At 37.9% G+C, this 24,101-nt stretch overlaps 1 protein-coding gene across 1 annotated transcript; it reads right to left on the bottom strand.

Moving 5' to 3' along the window:
* Window positions 1-1,516: 1,516 nt before the first annotated feature.
* LOC104403271 (cytoplasmic protein NCK2-like) lies at window positions 1,517-23,745 on the bottom strand (the record flags this gene model as incomplete). Its single annotated transcript, XM_010011349.1, has 2 exons — window positions 23,678-23,745; window positions 1,517-1,758 (listed from the first exon to the last, which is right to left on the bottom strand). A coding segment is annotated over exon 2 (226 nt), but the record flags the coding sequence as incomplete, so codon positions are not given.
* Between the last annotated feature and the right edge of the window lie 356 nt (window positions 23,746-24,101).

The raw sequence follows: 24,101 nt of genomic DNA, 5'->3' as shown, positions 1-24,101 counted from the left end.
CCACCATAGTGAAGCACCCTGCAGCATGCAGTTGTGTTAAGATCAAGCAGGTAAACACGCATATATGGTAGGACAGCCTTTGTTCCTTCACTTAAACTCATCTCTGTTGGATATAAATAAAAAGGTGTTTATTTACGTCAAGTAAATACTGTCCACATTCTACACAAAGACTTGATACATTATCACTAGCAATCCTTTCATAAACTAGCTTTTAGACAAAATATATGTATTTAGACAACATAAATCCATATAAAAGGGGATTAAAGTCACAATTGAGATTTTTATTTTAATTAATTAATTGACATTGGAGCATATTCTTTATGCAAATCTTTGAAAAGGCATAATCGCATTTGCTAGCACTGTGATGAGTATACTCCAAGAGTATCTGTGGAAAGGCTATGGATTTAAACATTACCATTAAATCTTGTGATAACCTTGTTTGCCTGCCACCCATCCTACAGTCCTCGATTTCCATGTACATTATGGCAGACCAGCAATAGAGGACACAGTAAAGAAGTGACCAAGAAACCTAACCTGTTAGACATAACATTACATTCGCAACAGGACATCTGCAATAAACCTACATAAGCTACTGCCATGCTATTTTTGAGTGACTTTTTTTTTTTCTAACAAGTCCAATCCCAAATACTAATTTTTCTGTTGAAGAGTCAGTATTTTCCATAGCAAACTGCAAGATTTTTTTTTCTTTCCCTATGTAAGGCCATACAAAACAGGCAAAACCCAAAACACAAATAAGAAATAGCTTCAAAACATCTCTGGGTGCATATACGTTCCTGTTTTATTCATTACATCCTAAAATACCAGTAGTTGATATTTTTTTTAGCCCCTTGATGTAAAACAATCACATATTGCTATGTTTAACCTTTTCTAGGCATATGCAAATCCCTTTATTTTTTTAAGTAATTTAATCAGTCATTAAAAATCTTTGCAAAAAAGAGAAAAAAATCATTTCACTTGACTTCCAAATACATTTCTTCAAAATACACTCAAAATATTTTCAAAGGTATATTATTTTACATGTATGATACACTGTTGTGAAGAATATATGAAGGACCTGGAAGCAGAAAGAACGTCTCAGACCACAGAAATTTAACCCTTGACATTGCACATAGCCACATCTTACAATCCTATTCATAAAGTAATTTAGCTATGCTATAATCGCTATGCTGAACAATCCAGTTTACATCCTTCTATTTCTGAGTAAGAGGACTTTGCATGAGAGGAGAGGATTCAGCAGTTGATATTTCAACAAAAACACAGTTCTTCAGCCACTGAATATACACAATCTCTGAAAAACTGGAAAAAAATAACATCTTTTTCTCCCAGATGTGATGCAAGAACACCCACCCCTACTCTCTCCCTCAGTCATTTAACATGTTACCTCAAAAAAGAAAACCAAACGAGCATATTAAAAATAATATTTATACCCACATTACATTCCCATCTGAAACTCATCAAGCCTACTAAACTTATTCTAAAATACAAAAGGACTTACCCAATGTGTCTTTAAGATTTTTAACCAGAGAACCTTTCTTCAAGCTGTTTTTTCGCTCCACATAATTTGATGGCACATATCCCGTTTTGTTGGCTGCGTTTCTTACCCTCCACCATGTTTTGGAATCATCTAATAGCCAAAGACGCTCATTTTTCTTGATGTCAAGTTCTTGGTCCTGCTGCGCAGTGTAATCCCACTTTGCAATAACAATAACTTCTTCTGTCATCTTTCATGGAGTCCTTCTGCAACAAAATATTAAAACATGCTCATCAGTAAATTATATGATGCAATTCTTAGTAGGATTTTCCTTTCAGTTCTTCTGAAATAAGTAAGAAAAGGGTAGGAGATAATCAGAAAGACATACAGGGCAAACACTCAGATTTTAACTCCTCTTTCAAAAATAATAAAAATTATTTTAAAAATAATTGACCTTTCTTGCCTTTTTTCCCACTAAAATATGACAACACCTTAATAGTAAATTCTATTCATAATGTATTATGTTTGCTTCCTCTGAATCTATATAAAATATTATTCAGATATACATTAGCAAAGGCTAACTTATAAAAATCATTTAGTTTTTACATGTAGCATAATAAAACTATCCCACACCTGGCATTCAGAATTCTGATCTGAGAAAAAGAAACAAAAAAGGCAGCATTCCAAAAATATATTTTCCTTCTGCTCTAGTTCCTCATCCTTATACTAACATATTATTTACAAGTTTTCTGCATCTAAACAAAATTATCCATCTTTATTTTGCAAATACTTTAATAAGTAATGTAACTCAGCAGGGAAAACTGCCATCAAAAAGGCAGCACTGTCTTTAGAACCCCTTTGTTCATAATGTTTTGTGCAGGCAGCACACGACTGCATTTTAGGAGAAGCCTTCAATCCCACTTTTCTCCTGCGAAGACCCCAGCTCACTGCAGTCCTGCACTGGGCATGAATCAGCTGGGTGGAGAAGAGTACCCACTGTGATTCCCTCAACTGTACTTCATTTCTTCCCTACCTGAAACTCACCCAGAGTTCTGTTAAGACTGAATAAGCTGGCTTGTTTTACTTACCTCTATCAAGAAGGAGCTTTTCCAATGCTATTTGTCAGCTGCATAAAGACAGCTGCATGCCTCCACATTTTCCTACGCATCCCACTAATTACCAGGAACAATGTGAGGGAGCACAATAGTGTGCGAGGAAAAGAAAAGTCCCATGCCGGTACCAGTGACATTCTAACACATTATAGTGACAACCAAAACATGTTGATTTGATCCTCTAACTTCTGAGAAGTTTCCTGTAATTTTCTTATTACTGCTAGGAGCTTTTGGGGAAGCGGGGAGTGGAGGAGGCCCTGGCAGAATGGGGAAGCAAGAATGTGGTTGAAAATCAGTGTAGCAGATTTATGTATTTATTTATTAAGTAAAAGCTGTAGGTTTTCCTTTAAATTACAGATTAGTAGAAACAGGTGCCAGAGTACTCCAACTATTCATGTCCAAGGATCTTTTTAACATGATTTGACTTTGTTGCCCAATTCTTAGCAGTCCACAACCCCATGAACTATGGTAACTAATAGTTTAGGTGACAGAAAGGTAATTAAAAAAAAAAAAAAAAAAAACACAAACAAAAACCAAACCCAAACATCATTCATAAATTCTGCTCAGCATGTATCACCTGTATTCAGAAAAGGTTCCTTCTGCAGTCTGTAAACACACACACACACTTTCTCCCTTTGGCTACAGTACAAGCTGTGAAAACTACATGTCACACAGCCCAGCAGCCTACTCTTTCAAAGAAAAAGAAGTTAACCTATTTATTTAAAGTTAAACCTTATTTAAACTTAACCTATAATCATAAGACACAATAGTGAACTCTATTAGAATTTAGTAGCCTCCTATTATCACAATTTTTATTTCCAGGAGAGCATTATATTGGATTGAGCTATGGTTGCTAAACTGACAGCAAAGCTCTGGAAAGCATCAGCAACATCACCCCTCATGGCCAAGGTAGAACAATGGTTTTTAAAATCTGAAGTGGTAATCAACAAGCTTAAGTTCATTTTCTAATTAGAAAACACAAAGGAACATACAACAACAAAACCATTATTCAAATGTGCATTTCCATAACTGAGAGGCCCAAGATGAATTCAAAAAGAACTGACGATGTTTTGAACACTTGAGAAGAAACACAACTCTTACAGTTCAAACAGGCTGTGACTTATGCAGGTAGAATTGATGATTTCACAATATATAAGTCACTATTTGCTTTAACCTTTTTTTTTTCCCCCTAAAATATTAATCTGTCAATGACACAGGATAGCCTGAGCTTTGGACAGCAGTCTCCAATAAGCTGCCCTGGTTTCTGACTCACATGAAATGGACAGATAGCCTACAGGTCGATAAGCTGATGTAGCCACAGGGGAACTGCAATCAAGCATGTTCTGAAAGCCAGCGTTGTCAATATAATCTCTCTCTCCAATTTAAATCTGTTTATTTTATCTCAGCAATTGTAAATTGGTCAATTCTTACTATTTCTGGGAACATGGAGCACATAAAGAAATAGGACATCATCAATGCAATTGGCTGATGTTGCCACCACAGAGGCTCTACTTCTAAAAGGGTTATTTTCACAACACAGGCAAGTTTAAATTATCTATCAATATTACAGTATATGAATAATTTAAAACAACACATTAGGCATACTATCTGACTAGTGACTGATGGAAAATTATTAAATTCTTTCTATTCCTCTGAAGAAAAAATAAAATAATAATTAAAACCCCAAACAAAACTGACAAAAAAAGCCAACCAACAAACAACAACGAACAACATCGACTTGGCCCTGTTGCAAGAGTCACCAAGTGCTTCCCCAAGGTGCTATACAGCACAGGAAAAGCCCACATGTTAGGGCTGACACCAACTATACAGGTCTCCACTACCCAATTTCTTCAATTCCAGTTACTGCAAGACACGTAAAACTGCCACCTTGCCTGAGAAATGATGTTATTTCACAAGCAGCCCCCTTGCAGAATGCAATTTTGGCAGAAGTGTAGAGAAGCTACGTTTCTCAAGTGGCATGCTACTGAAGAACCCACTTCAATAAAGTACTCCAGGTTTTGCTGAACATTTAATGGCACAAGTGTTCCTGCCCATGTAGAAACAGGATTTATGGTCAAAATGCATCACATAACTGCAGTTAAACACTTGCCCCTTTAAAGCTGTACACATGTGTGTGAAGTCCGGTTGTGCTAGTTTTTTAGTCCATCATGGACAACAAGGTTCTTCTAGTGACATTTTGCACAGCTAAGATTTCCTTGTATGTGAATAAGGACATATTCGTTCCTCAGAAGTGGGGCTGTAGAATTAATAGTTTTGAATTGCTTCTGCAACACAGCTGTGTGCCAACAAAAGATTAGAAGCAAATGATATAACTAGCACTGAAACAGAATCTTCTCATAGCCGATAGTATAACACCCCCCCCCTGTAAAAAGCATCAGTGAAAAGCTTTGAAATATCTATGCAAGGAACTGTAAATTTATGAAATGCGGCAGTCATTTCTTAGTACAAGATTGGCTCATTTCAAAAAGTACGTATATGGCTTTTTTTAGCTTACCTTATGAAGTGGTCATTTGCTTTACTTTTATGGCAATACAACTTCCAACTGCAGTTTTAAAAATAAAAAAAAACAGTGACAAAAGCACACACAAACAACCCCACACAAAAAACCAAAATAAATTAAAAAACCAAACCCAACCAAACAAAAAAAAAAACAAAGAAAAAAACCCACAAAACTAACCCAAAACGAAGACACCGCACCAAGCAAGCAAGCAAGCAAATCTGCACAATCCAGACCTTCAAAAGGTAACTCTTATATTAGCTATGTGACCAACACTTGCTTCCAACACCTTTTAACCCAGTGTTTCCTTCATTGCTAGCAGCGTTAGTAAACACTTTGTTTTACCAACACCACATTTGTTGAAATGATACAACTAATTAGTTTATATTGAGCTAAGGTATTTTCAGCCACTTGGTTTCTTCCATCCAGTTTAGGCTTTGTTCAGAGATAAGTCCTGTCTTCAGTGGCAGCTGTCTTAATGCAGAAGCACACGTGAAAATTTTCCTACACGGAAACACCCCTGGGAGAGAGGGAAAAACTGAAAAAAACCCACGAGGCTAAGAAGGTGGTGAACAAAAACCCAGCCAAGGCAAAGTCAGTTACGAAAAGACTGCATTGAAAGCCTGCTCAGACAGGTGAGCAGCGTTTGCTATCCCTAAGGCAGAATAAAGGCAGACATTAGTGGAATATCTAGTAACGTAACTCCCATATAGACCTTATCAGAAGAAAGTCCAGAAAGGAAAATGTTATGTTCAATAAATTATCAATGATTTGAGAATTTAGCAATATCAGAAAAAAAAAAACCCCAAACAATCACCTCTGCCATTTTGAACCAATGATTAAAACTGAACCACACAAGCAGTATTTGAGGTTATGGAAACTGAAATGTAGAGGAACTTAAGAGTTTGCTCCCACAAACATGTAAATCTGCTGATGATTTTTCATGTTAGAGATTTGCTCAGTTGATGTTATTTTAAGTATCAAGCTATACATAATTGTTACACAGATCTTATCTTTCACCAGGCCTGGCTTCATACACATACACCACCCATATAGGGATAATGTGTTTCTCCCACTAGGATAAGTAAGAAAGGATCCACTCCAGCATGCCTCTTGAACTGGAATCTTCTCGCTAGAGACTGACACAAGTTTACACTCCCACTAGTTCAATGCCCTGGCCCAATGGGCAGAAAAGCAGCATCTTTTCTTGTCTTCAGGAGGAAGGCCCACAGTTACGTTGGGGATACAGTTACTTAGGACAACGCAAAGAGAAGGTATGGCTGAACTTTAAACATCCAGTAAGAAAGGAAGCAAGTGCTCTCCTCCTTCAAAATTTATTTTGCAAAAAGGAACATGGCTGAAAAGTGACTGACAGTAACGCTTGAAATTTAATCCCTCACCAAGGGAACAAGCAAAAATTCTATTAATAGGAAGTGCCAATTGATGTAACAGACTGTTCTGGAGTTGGATGTCCTCCTAAGGCACACTAAAAGGCACTAAATTGATATGGAGGCTTTTACATGACACTGATGTTCATAAAACACATAATTGCTATACAATATTACATAAGACATAATCACTGTACAATATTTAGTTAATTGCCTTGGGAGAATAAAAAGCTAACTAATGACATATCACAGTTTTCGCTAAGATTTGAAGGCTGAACAACCTCTCCTTCTCCCAAACTCTGAAAATCAAAATGGGTTTTGAATGCACGTGTTGCTCGATGGGCCAGCTCTTTGGTTTCTACTTGGTTTACCTTTCATAAGCTATAGCAAATAGGCAATATATGGTCCTCTAAGGTAACACGGTTGTGGAAAACAACAAAAAAAGCCTCTTTCCTTCAAGGCCTTTTTCAGAGTAAGTAAATGTGCTTATGGTATTCTGTAATTAATAAAATAACTTGTATTAGATCACTTAATCTGAAGTACACTCAAAGTCTGAAGTTTTCTTATTTATAAAGATGCACTCTCCGGTTAGCCTGCCTACTGTTTCAGAAGGTTTGAAGCTTTGTTTTCACTTACAGTTGTTTTCTTTCTTGCTGTGTGTGGGTGTGTGGTTAGGTTTGGGTTTTCTTTTAAATCAGCCTGGATGAAGAGTTTTGACATATAGAAACAGTTCTAAAAAAGCACATCTCTCTAAAGCACCAAACTCAAAGATAGAGCTCAAAAGGCATTAAAAAGAACAGGAACGTGAATTCAAATAAAAACTTGTGAAAAGAATACACCTTTTTGATGTATTTTCAGCTATTTCCAGTAGAACACAGCATTTTTGACACTTAAAATACATGTGCTTGAAAAAACAGGAAAATATTATCTCCTTCATGCAAAGTTAATCTAAACCAAGCTAAATACACTTTTAATGATTGCTACAAGAAAATCTCAAAATGTAGAGGTTTAAAAAGAGTAAGCAAGCTGACTCAAATTATCATAGAATCATAGATGAAAATAGAAAATAGAATCACAGATCAAATCATGGCAAATTGCAACCCTTTGCTAAAACCAGTAAAACCCTTTCCATGCTTATTATATGGCCTATTTGCTGGTGCTTAAACAAATGGAGATGGATCACATAAAGGCCACCTTGCCTAACCGCTTCTACAGTTTAACACTTTAATAGTGCATACGGTGTGCGTCAATCCACCTCAAGGGACACATTTCTTTGGAAAGACATTACTGCACCAAAAATTAGTGTAAGAATACTCCCTCCCTCTTTTAAAGGAAGTTAAGTAGCTGTAATGACCAAACATCCATCATCCGGCTATGCGGTTCTTAGGTGTCAAACTGACACTTGAGCAGAAAAAACCCACATACCTGGCCTGCCTAAAATTGCTGACTGTTTTAACACAAGCTTGACAATTAATTTGGGGTATTTCGCTATTAGGTCCCATTAGGATATATTGACTACAGAACTGAAAGTGATAGCTGAGTAAGTGCAAGTGATTATTATCTAATTTACTCTGATGTGCAAACTGAAGGCACAGTCACAATCAATAGAAGTTGCTGTTGGTACTTTAGGCAGGTCAGTTTTCCAAGGCTGAAAGCAAGGATGAATGGAAGCCATAAAGAATAAATGTGAACAAAGATGTAAATAAATGGATCCGTTGCGAAGAAGGAATTCTTTATTACATTTCCTAGCCTACTCTCACAATTTAGCATTTATGAAGGAAGTCTTATATGGTTAAAACTATACCCTGTTTAAAAAAAGTGAGGTTTTCTGTATCCCCCTCTCTGGTCCTTGCTTTGAAAAGGAAAACCTGACAGCAACAAGATCAAGTCAGAAAATACGAATGAAAGGTATCAAAAGGAGTATAGTTCAGCTCTCATTAAGAACTACAAGATGTTATTAAACTGTGTCTGCAATAAATTAAATATTAGTAACAGAATAAATACAGAATTAGAACACTAAGTTTCCTGCACATGATGGAGGAAAAAATGTTTAATACCTATTACCACACTATGGGATTATTTTACAGTGACAACCATTTTCTTCTCTGTCATTAACTAGAGTATAAAAATAATAAGAAAAATTAAACATTTTTAATCTTCAAATGCATGCCAAGATAACAGAACCATCCACAAAGCTATTACAGTTTTAGACTCAACTCTGAGGAAAATTTGGAGCAATGAAGACGTTCTGGAGAGCTACAGTTGTGCCACTAATTTGAAAGCATAGAGTGGATGATCCTTGAAAGCACCACCAAGTCAGACAAACTCTAACCCTAAAGAAAAATAAAAGACAAAGGCCCCCCCCCTTGAAAACCCGCACAGCATGCCAGCAGATTATGGATGTGCAATCAGTACTTACTAATTTTAAGGAAGACGGGCATGAACAAACTAAGACATTTGTTCTTAGGTGCAGAAGTACTCAAGTTTCCTTATGAGTCACTTGGGGAGGGCAGGGGGGGAGGGGGGAAAACCACCAGAAAGACATGAAAGAAAAAGAAAGAAAGAGTAATGGCAGACAAAACTGTGAGGGCGATGCACCCCTAACCATGGAATGGGTTAATCACATTGGAGGAGGAGCTGCCACATGGCAGGACTGCCCTGCCACAGCCTACTTCTATAGGCACTGCTAGTGAGAGTTTTTTAGATATACAGGCTGCACATCTTCCAAAAAAAATGAAGGATCAGTCTTAACTAACCAGTAATTTAGAACTGTACTAAGTAACTTCATCATGATGCTACCCAAAAGTCTGCCCCAGCACACCTCCAATCCTCTTCCCCTCTCTATTGCCCACCATTGTTTCAGGGCACAATGCTGTGAGGTTTGGGGTTTTGGTTCTTCAACCGGATGTCTCTGACAGCTTCTAAGCAATGTTTACTTCTCTCAGCCCCACAACATATCTGATATCCCAATCTCTAATACAACTACAGTTACACTTTTCATCTTGCGTTACAGAACAACTGCAAACAGGAAACCTCAAGACTAGTTCAGTGATAACGAATTTCTGCATAGCTCCAGTAGAGCACAAAAATTAAGCTTGTTTTTTGTCTTGTAGGTGCCTTAGAAATTTGGTGTTTTTTTAAAGACACACAAAGAAACAAAGGAGAATACAGATTAGACACACCCAGAAATGTACCCTTCCTGCTAAGGAGTCAGTACAGCAATTTACTATTCAACAAAAAAGAAATCTCACTTTATATATGTTTATATAATAACATCTAAAAGGATGATTGTAAAAACCCCGTGTTTTCATGAAGCCTATCACACGAATCAGTCTGCCCAAATGAAATAAGCAGGGACTGCTTCAAACAATCTTTTAAACTGTAAACTTGCCATTTAAGGAAAAGAAATAGTTTTAACCACAAAGTCTGCATCTCCTTGGCAAGACCCACCTATGTTTTGCATGCAGCCCAGAGTCTTAGCGATGGCCATCTCTGACGGCTGTAGGTGATGCCTAGGCCCCTTCCAGCTCTCCAAGCCCCAATCCAGTAGGAAGGTGTAGCACTGGCGTCTACCAGGCAAGATCAGCAGGGATGCCCTCAAAGTGCAAAGCCCTGCTAAGAATGACTTTGGAATACCAGTGGATGAAAGCTGGACATGAGCTGGCAACACATGCTCACAGCCCAGAAAGCCAACCATATCCTGGACTGCATTACAAGTAGCGTGGCCAGCAGGTCAAGGGAGGCGATTCTCCCCCTCTACTCGGCTCTGGTGAGACTTCCGCTGCAGTACTGCATCCAGCTCTGGGGCGCCCAGACCTCTTGAAGCATGTCCAAAGGAGGGCCACAAAAATATTAAGAGGCATGGAACATCTCTCCTAAGAAGAAAGGCAGATAGAGCTGGGACTGGGAGAAAGCTCCGGGAAGACCTTATAGCAGCCTTTTCAGTACTTAAAGGGGGCTTATAAGAAAGATGGGGACAAACTTTTTAGCAGGGCCTGTTGTGATAAGACAAGTGGTAAGGTTTTAAACTAAAAGAAGGTAGATTCAGACTAGATATAAGGAAGAATTTTTTTTTTTTTTTTTACAGTGAGGGTGGTGAAACGCTTCAACAGGTTGCCCAGAAAGCTGGTAGTTGCCCAATCCCTGGAAACATTTAAGGCAAGGTTGGACAGGGCTTTGAGTAACCTGATCTAGTTGAAGACGTCCCTGCTCATTGCAGGGTGGTTCGAACTAGATGACCTTTCCAAGCCGAACTATTCTGAGATTCTAAGAAAGCAGCAGATAACTTTAGTCTGCTACCTCTCTAGCAGTAGAAAGAGAAAGCCATCTGGGCTATTACAAGGTAGGCTGCTGCAGCACTGAAAGAACACAAATCTGAGTTTTGGCATCCTATTAACTCACATTAATTCAATACCACCCTCATTTTACACAATGTTCACTCTGTTTCATGTTGCGACCTTCACACAAGCTAACCTTCACAATTCTGTATTTTTAAAATTTCATAAGTCATACTGCTGTGCCACAAAATTTCCTGGTCTGGGGCAGTTCAAGGTACAAATGCTTAATTGCTGTGACTATCTTTAAAACACATAATACTAAGTATTATCTTTCGTATTTACGTGATAAGCACTCTGCTGTTTTGGGAAAATAAGTTTTTAAAAATCTTTTGATGTCTTACTTGAAAAGAATATTTCTATCCCCTTTTTGGAACAGCACGCCTATTATAAAGTAGGCAGTGTTCATTTTTAGCCTCTGACAGATGATTTAAATTTAAAATTCTATTTCAAAGAACAAAAAGCTGGTGTTCTACCAGAACAAGCTGGTATTATAACAAACATGTATTAAAGTTTTGCAATACTAGTTAGGGGCCTTATAACTTACTTATGCTTAAAAGATAGATAACAATAGTACAAAGAAAGTACTCTCAATAAGTCTTTAGCTAAGCTGAAACTGAGTACGGTCACCAACACACAAGGCAAAGGGCTTATAATAAAAACCTGGCTCAAGTATTTCCATGAACATGGGATGACTATTGAGAAATTGGCCAAGGACAAGGGATTTAAAAAAACAAAAAAACAAAAAACCAAAACAGCAAAAAACCCAAACAAACATATTTCAGTTTGGGGGTGGGGGAGGTTTATTATTGTTATTTCCCCATAGAATCATAGAATAGTTAGGGTTGGAAAGGACCTTAAGATCATCAAGTTCCAACCCCCCTGCCATGAGCAGGGACACCACACACTAAACTATGTCGCCCATATCTCAAAGACTATACAAAACTGTATCTTTTCACACCCTTTCATTATACACTTCTCAGAAAACATAAGAAGTGTGAATTAGTAAATTATCATCGCTGGTTTCAGTCTGTTGAAAGAAGGGGAGGGGCAGAAGGGGGAATAATGTCTGAATATAAAGCAACACTGACCACAGATACCCAGCTAAACATCCTTTCTTACAAAGCCCTTCCTCCAGCCTTTGGCCCCCACAATGCTGCTGCCATCTGTCCTCAGCCTCCCTTTCCTGCATCTGTTGCTGGAAACTCCACCAGCAGGCAGGGCTCAGGCAGGTGCTGGTTCTTGCTCTGCCTCTATCAGCAGCTTATGCAGATGCAGCTACTGAGGATCTGCGGTGACATTTTCCATTACTAAGGCAAAGAGCTGCTTCTTGCTTTATTTTGAAGGCATTGCCATCAGAAGCAATGGTTTCACACATTCTAGAGAGCAATGGTAAAACCTAGACTGTGCAGAGAGGACTTCTTCAGACCTTTTGGCTGCAAACAGCATGAAACAATTAAGGAGGAGGCAGCTTTTTTGGCCTGTATTTCGTGGCTGCAGAGTAAACACAACACAACTCCAAATTCTGCCTCACATTTAGGTAAATATAGGGAGAGGGTCAGAAAGGAGCAGTGGCTCACTTTTTCCTGAATTCTTTTAAAAGCAATTTCAGGAAAGCCATCCAGTTAATAAACAGCTTAAATGCACTAGAGGAAACTTTTGGAAAAGAGACCTCATCATGCCTCTAAAACAGCAGCAGTGATTAATGGCCACATTCACACATTGTTTTATGGGTGTTTCTACTAAGTCAGAGGGACAAGATAAGCTTAACATTTATTAGCGTTGCTCTGGACTGTTCTCTCTCCATTCCTCTCAGCAGACAACATTTCAGCTTACCTATGCATTTGGTAATAAATGAAAACAAACAAACAAACAAAACCAAGATAGAAAAGAGAGGAAAGTCCAGGAAGAATGCAACATACATTACATGTCTACACAAGATGAAATTACAAATCATTTTACACCTACCAACCTCTAGACAGTCCCTTACAAAAAGTGGGTAAGAGGGAGCCAAGCACATAAGATCACAGAAGAAAAACAGACCCTTAACTGAGAGAACATTTAGGTAGTATTATCTGTGTGACAGATTGGTGAAACAAGAAGAACACATTAAGTGTACTGGACTTCATGCACTTTCATCCTCAACTACTGATAAATCTTCATTCTTGCCTTAAAATTAAAACACGTAGCCACTCTGGATTTGGTGAAACATCATGAAATGTTAATAACGAGACATCCTTGAATTTCTTTCAAGATTCCAAAAACCCCCATGTTTGAATGAGTTGCTTCCATTGCTGCTTCTTTTCCCCTGTCTCAAACTTTCAATGGTCTACAGGAATTATAGTTCACTGGAAGTGTTAGTACATTTATGTACTGTATAAACAAAGAACAGTCCTCAGACATAAGAAGTTTAACCTTGATCTTGCGCAGAAGGACAAAGCTCAGAATCACTGTGGATTGCTACATTTTACTGCTAATCCCTTGAAACACTGCTACCTACTTTTCAAGGGATTTCACTTTAAACTGTCTGTAAAATGCTGAAAATAAAATTGAACTGCTGACCTTCTGTTCCCCAATAGAAAAATCACATATTCGCTTTTTAACTAGAAAGAGGAAAAGATGTTTGTTCAGTTCAAAAATGCATTTATTCCCAACCAACGCTCTTTAAGGAAAAAATAAAAAAAAAAGTACATTGTCCATTTCTAGACAATGTTCACTTTATAGTCCTAAGCAATTTATCAATTGCTTTACAAAAAACCCCATTCAATCTACCTCATGACAGTAGGAAAATGAGAAAAATACGTATATTAAACCAATTTTCAACTATCTAGCTCACAGAGCACTAATTTAAGGGCCCTGCTCAGACTCCCATGAACTTTCTGGTTTACTGTCATTCCAAGTACTGAATAAATTCTTAAGACTTCTGGATTTTATTTTTACAGGCCACTCGGACCAGAATTTGTATCCCATACAAAAAGGTGAATGCAGCAACAACAACAAAATATTAAGGTACTTCTCAATTTTACTCTCAAAGTCCCACATGAATTTGGGGTTGCTGAATGCCTATTTCTCATATCTAGGAGCGTTCTTCAGGCAAAGAGCCACTTTCTGAAAGTAGACTCTTTGAATACCACAGGTAAAAATAATCATCAGATGCAAGATACCATTCTTGACTCTGTGCTTATGTACATAACTGAAGAGGCAGCTTGAAAGATACAGTGTTAGATTTCATTAAGAAACAGCTAATACCATTAAATTAATTCCTGTATAAATCTGTACATCTTTCTGAAGAAAACCAGACCACGAGATAGTTACTCAGAAAGCTATCCTTTTAATTTCCTGTTAGGACAAGTACCAAGAGAAAACTCAATTTAAATGAAGAGACACTCCTGGATCTTTTATCAGATGTAGAGTGACTGCTGCAGCTTCAAGTCAGATTCAAGTCAGTCAGTCTCTTGTCAGACTGACTACTGTCCTAATGCTATACAACTGTGAAAGTATCAGCCCAGGCAAGAAATGGCCATCCCAGTTTCCCCCTAAAATTAGCAGTTCTCCTTCCATTTAACAGCTCTTCAGAGTCATGTCAGGAATCCTCTCCCTACCACTCCCAAAACACAAGTGCAGAGGAAACTCTTTAACCCTCACACTTTACCAAGTAAAACAGGTTTCAAAATTACCTGTCCTATAGATCTTACAAATGCTTTAAAGTCAAGACTATTTTTGGTCTGGAATGTTGGCAGCATTCACTTATTTAATTCAAATTATTTCTTACATATCTTCCTCCAGTTCAAAAGAGCTCCTCTTCCAAAAAGTAGTACTTGTGAGTGCTCTGCTACGCAATTACAGCAGCAAGCCATTGTTAATTCCTCAGATGAAAGAAAAGGACACAAACCCGAGAGAAAAATACCATTCACTGAAGGGGGAAAATGGTGAAAGAGGATTTACTGAAACCCTTCTGCCAGACATGCTCTAGAGAACACAGGCTGCTACAGCATGTTAGGATACTCCTTACTCTGAACTCTTACCTCGCAGTTCAGGTGTTGGCTGCTTTAAGACTACTTACAGAGACAATCTGAAAAGCTGTTCCACTACTATTACCCCAGCATGATTCTCCACTGCCCCAGAACCGCTGCTCAAAAAGAAAAGCTTCTGAAAGTAAACTTTTACTGAATAAAGATGAGGAATATCTTTTTCCTGTAGAAACAGTCACCCAAACCGAAGAATAAGCAATTAGAAGAGTCTACATTGCTGTGAGCAGAATACACATTCAACAGAAACCAATGTTGCCTGGTGATGCCAGACTCTCATCCTCCTTTATCCCTACTCTCAGCTCTGGTGCTTGTACAAAGCTGAATCTTTCCAAAATCCTCCAAATCTCCTACGGTTTTATCTTCTGCCAGAAATTCCTCCACAATCATAGAATCATAGAATAGTTAGGATTGGAAAGGACCTTAAGACTATCTAGTTCCAATCCCCCTGCCATGAGCAGGGACACCACACACTAAACTATGTCACCCAAGGCTCTGTCCAGCCTGGCCTTTTCTGAATAAAATCTCCCTCCAATAAACAAATAGGTTCAGCCTTTGGCTTTGGCTGCTACATCTCATTCCCTTTCATGCAGAATCTCATCACCGATGAGATGTTCTATCCTCACACACTCACGGACATGTTTTCTTCTTTACTCCCACTAGATAACAATATAATGCATTAACAAATGTGGAAGGGAAATAATAGTAGCCAAGTAATTTCCAAACATGGAGAGAGACTGTGGGTATTAATATCTGCAGTAGAACCAAGATGAAATAAAGGAAAAATAGGTTCAAAACTGCAGGTCTGAAATTTGGAAGTTCAGCCACAGAGTTCTCGTTCCTTCTAGATTAATACAAGTTTTTTCTATTGCTACTGAGTTTCAATAAAAGTGACTCTGCCATCACTGTTTCATACACAAGTTTAGCTGAGAGCCACACAAAATATTTTTTTTTGACAGCTTCCTGTAGCACCTTAGTATTACTTGTAGTCAAAATTCAAGAGTAACACGCCACAACTTTGCTACATGTAATATTACAACAGAAGCAGACAACTTCTTCATTATCTAAATCAGACCTTACTAAAAGAAGCCAATAGGGTTACCTAAATCTGGGTAACAATGAAAAAGGCTTTTTAAAGAGAATTCATACACAAATACTGGGAGCTGTGGAGCAGAATATGAAAGGAGTGGCAAGTTACAATCCTTTCACTCATCAAAAGTAGGAGTAAGTATACAAAAATTCACAGATTACCTCTGTGTAGGGAACACAACAGGGAGAAGGGGGAAAGACACATGCATCCCCTCTCCCCACTGGACTTCAGGGAAAACTTACAGAAAAGACATGTCTCTTCCTTTCCTGCATCACAGAACCTCTAAATGCTTCAAGTGACTAATACCAAGCATTTTTACTTTATTTTTTATTGTTCTTACACTTCTTGTTGAAAATTCAGCTCTGAGGAACAGATCTTGGACTGAAGTGTTGCCTTGTTTCTGCTCCTCTAGTGTATAATACATTCAGGTTCAAAAATTCAACCCTGAAACCATGCTTTAATTCCATAGAGGTAAGCAGCACTGTGCCACTGCATCAAATGCTGCCTTCAGTTTCCGCTTATCTTATTTTTAAGGATTCTGCAGAATTAGTCAGGGTGCTGATGCACTATGCGGAGATGCCACCATTTGCAGGCCAGAATCCTTAGTCTGACCAGCGGCCTGCTTTGTGCCATCATTTTCCTCTGCTTCTCCTAAACCACAGCCAGAGAGCAAGTCACAACCTACTCATCTCTCTACCAACAACATTTTTCCTGAAGAATATGCAGCACCAGCCGCTACTCACACAACTGGAGATAAGCCTAGCACACATATGGGACACACCAATTTTGGCCACATGATGATGTGTTACCAGTTAGATGGGAAAAGGCTTTCAGCTCACAAGTCAAGATTCCTGAAGTTTCAGTAACTTAGTGCAGTCAGAAAGTAGGTTATAGCAGCCATGCATCCGAAGAGTGCCTGAAGCACAAGTCAGCAGCTGAGAATGCAAGTTTCCATTACCCCTCTGGCAGTAAATTCTATTTCTAAGGAGCACAACTGTCAGAATCTTATGAGCTAGGTTCAAAACCAGTTTTATAAACATACATATATACACACACAGAGGAGGCTTGTAATTCCAGTCAAAACATTTAAGTTAACCCAAGGATTTCACACCCATTTCTTCTGAGGTAAATGCTTTAGCTTACCAAGAAGCACCCTGATCTCAATCATCATAAACCAGCACTCTCTCTAGGAATAATGGAACAGACCTTTCCAGATCCTATACAAATCCAGGACTGGCAGAAAATACCATTCAGTAATCTTCAGGGAGAAATAGGAAAGAAAAACTAATACTCTGTTTAATCATGAAAAACAAATTCAGAGATCAAATATAAAGAGAGGTCTAACCCTCACTCAACAGCATTTTTGGGGCTGGTATGTGATAACTTGAGAACTAATGGTATGAGACAACCCGGCTTATCAGGGAATGTAGCAACAGACAAAGAGCTGATTTTGGTGCAAGATGGGGAATTTGAAATCAGCCTCTTGGAAAAAATCTGGATCGCCCCAACTACCTGCTGCTTCAGGGAACAGATCTCTCTAACGTGATCTGCAATAGCCTGTGTGCATGAGAGACAATTATTAGCACACAAGAACATATAGAGTATCTGTTTCACATAAAAAACAAACAACAGAAAGGAAAAAACCAAAAAACAAGAAAAAACACCAAACCAAACCAAAACAACAATCCCCCACCCCAAGAAAAAAACTCCACATGAAAAAAACCAGAAAACCCCCTAGGCTATAAGTAAGTTCTAAAGGTTAGTAGGAAGAGGTGGGACAAGAGGTCACAAGGAAAAGACATGCTAAAAAGAAATGCAGGGACTCAAAACTAGTTAAGAAAAAATCCAGTGTGAGTAGCAATGACTGTAGCAGGAGACCTGCTGGAAGGATTATGCATACAGCTGGTGAATAAAAAAGCAGGAGTAGGATCATTTAAAAGAAGGGGGAGGGGGGGGGAGAGGGTGATGGAGCAGGTAGAAAATAAGCTGCACAGAGGCTCTATTATGAGGAACAACTCAGAGCAGCTGACACAGACAACAGCCTCCAAAATGAGGAGGGGTAAGATGAGAGCTGCAGGAGATCCCTGAAACAAAAGGGTGTGAAGAGACAGCACAAAGGAAAGCAGGCATTAAACCCAGGATTCTGTGATGTCTTAAAATGAGACTCTCAAACTTAAAATCAGGGAACGAAAAATAGACTACAAAAGGTTTGTATCTGTATTTGTATTCTGCGTTTCATGTTCCTAGTAGCTTAAAAAATAAACAGGACAAGCTCATTTTCTCAGTCCTCTCTGCTTAGTACAATTCAAGCTTTGTTACTACAGCGCAAACAGTAATTGTAATCTAAGATTAATTAACCAAGTTATTAGAAACAGAATTCCACAGCAAATATACCACACTAACCTTTAAATATTTTGTTCTGTGAAATCCACTAATTTCAGCAGTTATCCGGAGTGCCCCTGGGTAACACACACAAATTCATTTGCCAGATACAAAATGACATGAACCAAGTGTACAGTCTCTCCCTATTCATTAAAAGGCAGTATGTCAGCAAGCAGAACTAGTTTTTTTAACACGATAATACACTTGAAGTAATACATACCATTTGAACATGATGTTATATGGAATATATTAAGAGCACTACTGAAAATACACGTTTACAGTTTTAGCTCTATTTCTACTACACGCCAATTCTAACATGAAAAATTAACCATTTAAAGGTCCCTCAAAGCCTCCACACCAGAAGAACTGCCTTCCAGCCATTACCAAAAGGAGGAACAAGCCTTCAACTGATTTTATAAGTGACCTACGCCAACACTGGCAGCATGCCTGCTTCTGCAAAGCAACAGCTCAAGCAGTCAGCCCTAAGGAGCTACAAAACAGAAACCTGAGGGGAGGAGGTCCCCAGGAGGCATTTGCAATCAGATGACAACAGCTCCATTATGGGGCAGTTACAATTTGGAGAAACTGGTGACCTCAGTGGCCTCAGCTGCTAATCTGCTTCCTCCTTCAGGAGCATTTGGGATCACTAACTCCCACCCTGCACAGATACAGCCCTATCACACTACACAGGGCTGGCACAAGGACTACTCTAAGTCCCCACATACCAAAAGCATCAAGCTGACTTTCCCCGATATATGCCTCTATGCACAACACTCACCAAAGCCATGAACACTTTCAGCATCTCAGGATAGCCTCCCTGCGATATAGCTTAATAGTGTAAGGTATCTTGAAGTTTCTCAAGATCACATTCCAAGCCACACCAGTTGTCCCTCAAAAGTGCAGTGCACATTTAAATCTTCTAACTGAAGCTGGTGTAGTGCAGGGATGTATTTATTTAGAAACCACAGAAATAGGGGTTCAGTAATCAGTTTTGCCAGTGCTATTCCTTTGACTGCTGGTCAAGACACCAAGGTTGGTCGCTGTACTCAGTACTCACTGTACCAAGTACTGTACTCGGTTCACAAATATATATCTTACTCATATATATATACATATATATATATACACACACACACACATATATATATATTTCACATACATAGCTTAACTCATAGCTATATTCACGAGCAATATGCTAGATTCTTTCCAGCAGGCAAAGCTTTTTTTGGCTCAGAAAAACTGACACACTGGATAAGACGACAGTCGAAGTCCATACTGGCTATCACACCACAAAACTACTTCCACCAGGAAAAAAGCAGTCATCGTTTCATTTTTACTGAACTGAATTTTCATGTACTGATGAAAGCTGTACAGTGTTCTCTGATGAGGAATCCATATGGACTGCAGTTAAAGAATACTGCAAAGGCCATTTGCGGGCTGTAAAAGGTACTGTTGAGATCTACAAACCTTAGTTGCACCTGAAGCTATCAAAGCTGGAAAAAAATTAGACAAGTGATTATTAAGAACATAATGTGATATTAGTATGTAAAAGCATGACTGTATTTTCATGGAAAGAACTACAATTACTATAAAGAAAAACAAAAAAGGTAAAAAAAAAAAATCTTAAGTACTAAAATTACATAATTCATGGGAGATAAATTTATTTGGGAGGTGTATCTGGTTATGGGGGTGTAAAAGTGGGATGAAAGTATTCTTCCCTACTGTCCACAATTACAGGTTAGAAAGTATTATACCACTAGCATAACATAACAGGTGGTAGCCTATAAATCCATTTATTATACTAGATGTCTGTAACTATGTTTAAGTAATGGTAAAGTTGCATTTGAAGGCGTAAAATCAACACTTCAGGCACCTGGGGTAACTGATGTAGTTACAGGAAACTTTTAAGGGAAAGGAATACAGACATACACTCGGTACATACCTTTCATTCCCTTAGTTAACTGCCAGAATCAAAATTTCCCATAACTCCTATGAAACACTAAGAACAGGTATTGCTTTCCTTGGGTTTAAATTCTTCAAAAATATCAACAAACATGCTGATCCACAGAAAACCAAGAAATATTTCCATACAGCATCACAGAGAGTTCCACCAAGTTGAAATGTTTGTGGTGCTTTCTCCTCATTAAACAAGGAAGATCAGTTTTTGAGAAGCCGTGAGCAGGTCCCCAGTCTCACACTGTGAGGAGCATATTTGTGTTCTGAGTACCTTTACAGACTAGGCTTTCCACCAAATGTTGTGCTACTGTAGCTACAGACATCTGATCGCAGTCTGGCAAATCTGCTCAGTACTAAGACACTGATAACTTTGCTTGTATTTGTTTATTTCTGGTCTCATCAAATGATCTCACTCCTGTGAACAGAGGTAACCCTGAAGAACCAAACAGTACCTTCCATAAAGGTATATGAAGTCTCAAAAGATTATCCTATTAAAGAATATTTCTCAGATTTTTATCTTAACCACTCAAGGCACACATTAATACTGCAATCACTTTTCAAAATACTCTATTGAGAAAATATAAGATGCGACTTAATTTTTGATTAAAAATCTGTAAGTAAATGAGGAACAAATTCAAAAGTATAGAAGCCCACTACATACAATATGATTTTCTAAAATAAGTACTTTTCAGATAGTTTCAGATTTGCAACAACTGAATGATTGCAATAAATTGCCAGAACATTAGACTTCATCTATAACTTCATATTAATTTCATTGCAGAAATGACAGATTTTTTACATTTTTAAGTGTGCTTTCCATATAGTTCTCTTCCAGAGAGAGAAACAAAAACAAACAACTGAAAAAAGCCAGCTTGCCCAGCTAGATTACGGATGAACTGGAAGATCCTGACACCCACATACTCAACAAAATCATGTAAGGGGACATTATTGTCCACAGTTTGGTTAAGCCTAAGAACACTGTTACTGCAATTTGTGAATGCCTACTCTGTTGCTAATCACATTTCCCTTTCAAAGGGCAAAAGGTTTACTATGTTCTGTTTCAATGATGCATTTCATGCTTTACTGAACCTACACCTAGGCAGTTGCTTCCTTTCGGGAAAAGCATTAGAATCCTCTGTGTTTCGAAGAATTACATCTTCACCAAGCTGAATATAGTCCATCAGAAACATGCACACAAAGAATGGAAAAAGACATAAAATATTAATACAGAAGTTAAATTTCATTTTTTCTACTGAAATTAAGTGTTGTCTTATTGGATACAGCAAGTATTCTGGGTACCCACGCTCTGAAGAACAGGGAAGGGAAGAGATACCCCTACACCTCCTGCCAACAGAGATCATAGAATCATAGAATAGTTAGGGTTGGAAAGAACCATAAGATCATCTAGTTCCAACCCCCCTGCCATGAGCAGGGACACCACACAGTTCTTCCTCTGCTCCTTCCTTTCAGTGAGCTATTATCCATTTACTGCCTTTTGGGAAAGTACATAAAACCTTCACCTGCTGTCAGCACACTTTGGGGCATGTTTGGTTTCCCTGCCTCCTTCTTGTTTTAAAAGGTAGAAGAAAAAATTACTCCCTAAGCCAAATATCATAGAAATAAGTTCAAAAAATACAGATGACTCTAAACTCAGAATCTAGATTCCAAACAAAGCAGTGGATGTTTTATTATTATTATTTTCACTGAATATTTAATTGAAAACTATTATAAAAAAGGACAAGAGAGAGATTCCAAAGATAAAACTCTAAAGAATTTTATAATACGCATTTCAAATAAACACAGAATGTGGGTCATAGTAAGATACGAGCTTAATTTTGAATAGAAATTTTAGTATACAAATTAGAATTTTACTATGATTAAGTCTACAGTTTGATGAGTCATTTGCTTTAAGATTATGTGTTTATTTTGTTTTTACATTGACAGCCTTTGCAAGAATATTTTAATTTTGCTACCTACACGCAAAAAAAAATATAAGGAAAACTTACTGGAGTTTCTACTCCAGAAAATTATTACAAAAGATTTCTCACTCTTAATCATTAAGCACAGATACAAAATGTTCAAGGCTGATCTGTTGGAAAGGCCAGGGTTATAAATTTATTCATTATATTTAAAGACATATATCAGATAATTTGAAAACATAGTGCAAAAGCAAGCTGTAGCATCTCAGAGTTTCTATCCTAGTACTTCAGAATTTCCTTTCCAGTTTGAAGGAAACCAAATCATTTGCAACAACGTATGTAGATGCTATATTTAAGACTGGATTGCATTTTTAATTTTAACTGGTTCACCTGCACTTTATTAAACAAATTAAGTCTAATTTTAACATCTGATAACACTTCATTGAACAAGTATTTAACAGAACTCACAACAAGTATCAAGGCACATGAGGACTTCATACACTGCTTCCCATGTGAAGGCTCAAAAATGCCAATAATTAGCCTGCATAACTTCCTTCTGAAGAAGGTAACATTACTTTTATTTTATAAACAGAGAATTTGAGTAAGAAATAATACATCCACCTGGTAAAGTAATGAATGAAATCAAGATTCCTAGTTTTGTGCTCCATGCTGCAGCCTCCAGAATGCTAAAAGTTCATTCTGTGTTCAGCCTTTTTGCTTTTATTTTTTGGTACATTTGTAATGAGCTTTCATTTTATTAAAAGTTTCTATCAATAAATCTCTTCTAAGCCACAGAGATCAACTGCAGTTACTAGAAATAGACAATGGGGTACATGAATTAACAGAAAGACAGCCAGACTCTCCCACAAAATGAAGCCTGTTGAAAACATTAACTTCATTAGGTTAATTCAGGTCTTCAGAGAAGGTCCAGGAAGATACTCTTTGATGTACTGAACACAATGCTGTTCCACTCTCACTGAAAGCCCACAAACCTTCTTTCCTCTCAATACTTTATAAGCTATTACTTAGTTCTTAGAATTCAATCAAAGAATAATACTAAGCCTGCTCCACCACAGGCTATGAATGGCTGCTACTCCTCAATACCGCCCACACCACCACATCCTACCTACAGTGCCTTCAGGGGAAAACATTCCAAGTCATAGCAGTAGGCAACAGGAGATAGGAGCCAAAAAGAAATGGTAGCAATATTCAATGCCTAATTAATAGTCTGAGCCTATCCTTTTTTCTTGCCTTTTTTTTGAAAGTAAGAGCTAATACTGGCTTGTCTTGGATCACTGAAGGAAAAAGACTTGCTATTTAATCATCCATCCAGCAGCTAAAAAAAATTAAAAAATAAATCACAAATACTATGCTACATAAAAGCAAAACGCAAGTAATACATCCAGTTCACTTGTTATCTTTAGTTACAAAAATAACCACTGAACTTGAACCACTCACCTTTGGCACACTGTTAAAAGGATCCAGGCAGTGAAAGGCAGGACTCTCCAGCAAAGCTATGTACACCACTATCTGAAACAACAAACAACACGTATTTTAGATTCAGCATTAATCTTGGAAGACCTTTAGCTAGGTAACTTAGTTTTCATACTGTCAACATCTCCTAAGAGCAGGCAGAATGGCTCTAACTTGATCCACCTGTTTAGCATAAATAGAATCCACCTTCAGTTTAACTTTTCTCAATGAATACAAGGTGAATTTAACCACAGACAATCCAAACAATCTAGGAAAAAGAGCAACTGAAAACCCAATCATCACAATACAGAGAAAAATCAGTCAAAAAATGGAATTAAGAATAAAGCACAGTTTTAGAAAGCACCATTATTTACTGTTTCCTTTAGTTCTACATTAGTCAGTTTAACTT

This window comes from Nestor notabilis, unplaced genomic scaffold (genome assembly GCF_000696875.1).
Source record: "Nestor notabilis isolate BGI_N333 unplaced genomic scaffold, ASM69687v1 scaffold26163, whole genome shotgun sequence".
Taxonomy (NCBI): Eukaryota; Metazoa; Chordata; class Aves; order Psittaciformes; family Psittacidae; genus Nestor; species Nestor notabilis.
This window is presented reverse-complemented; position numbering and strand designations above follow the sequence as displayed.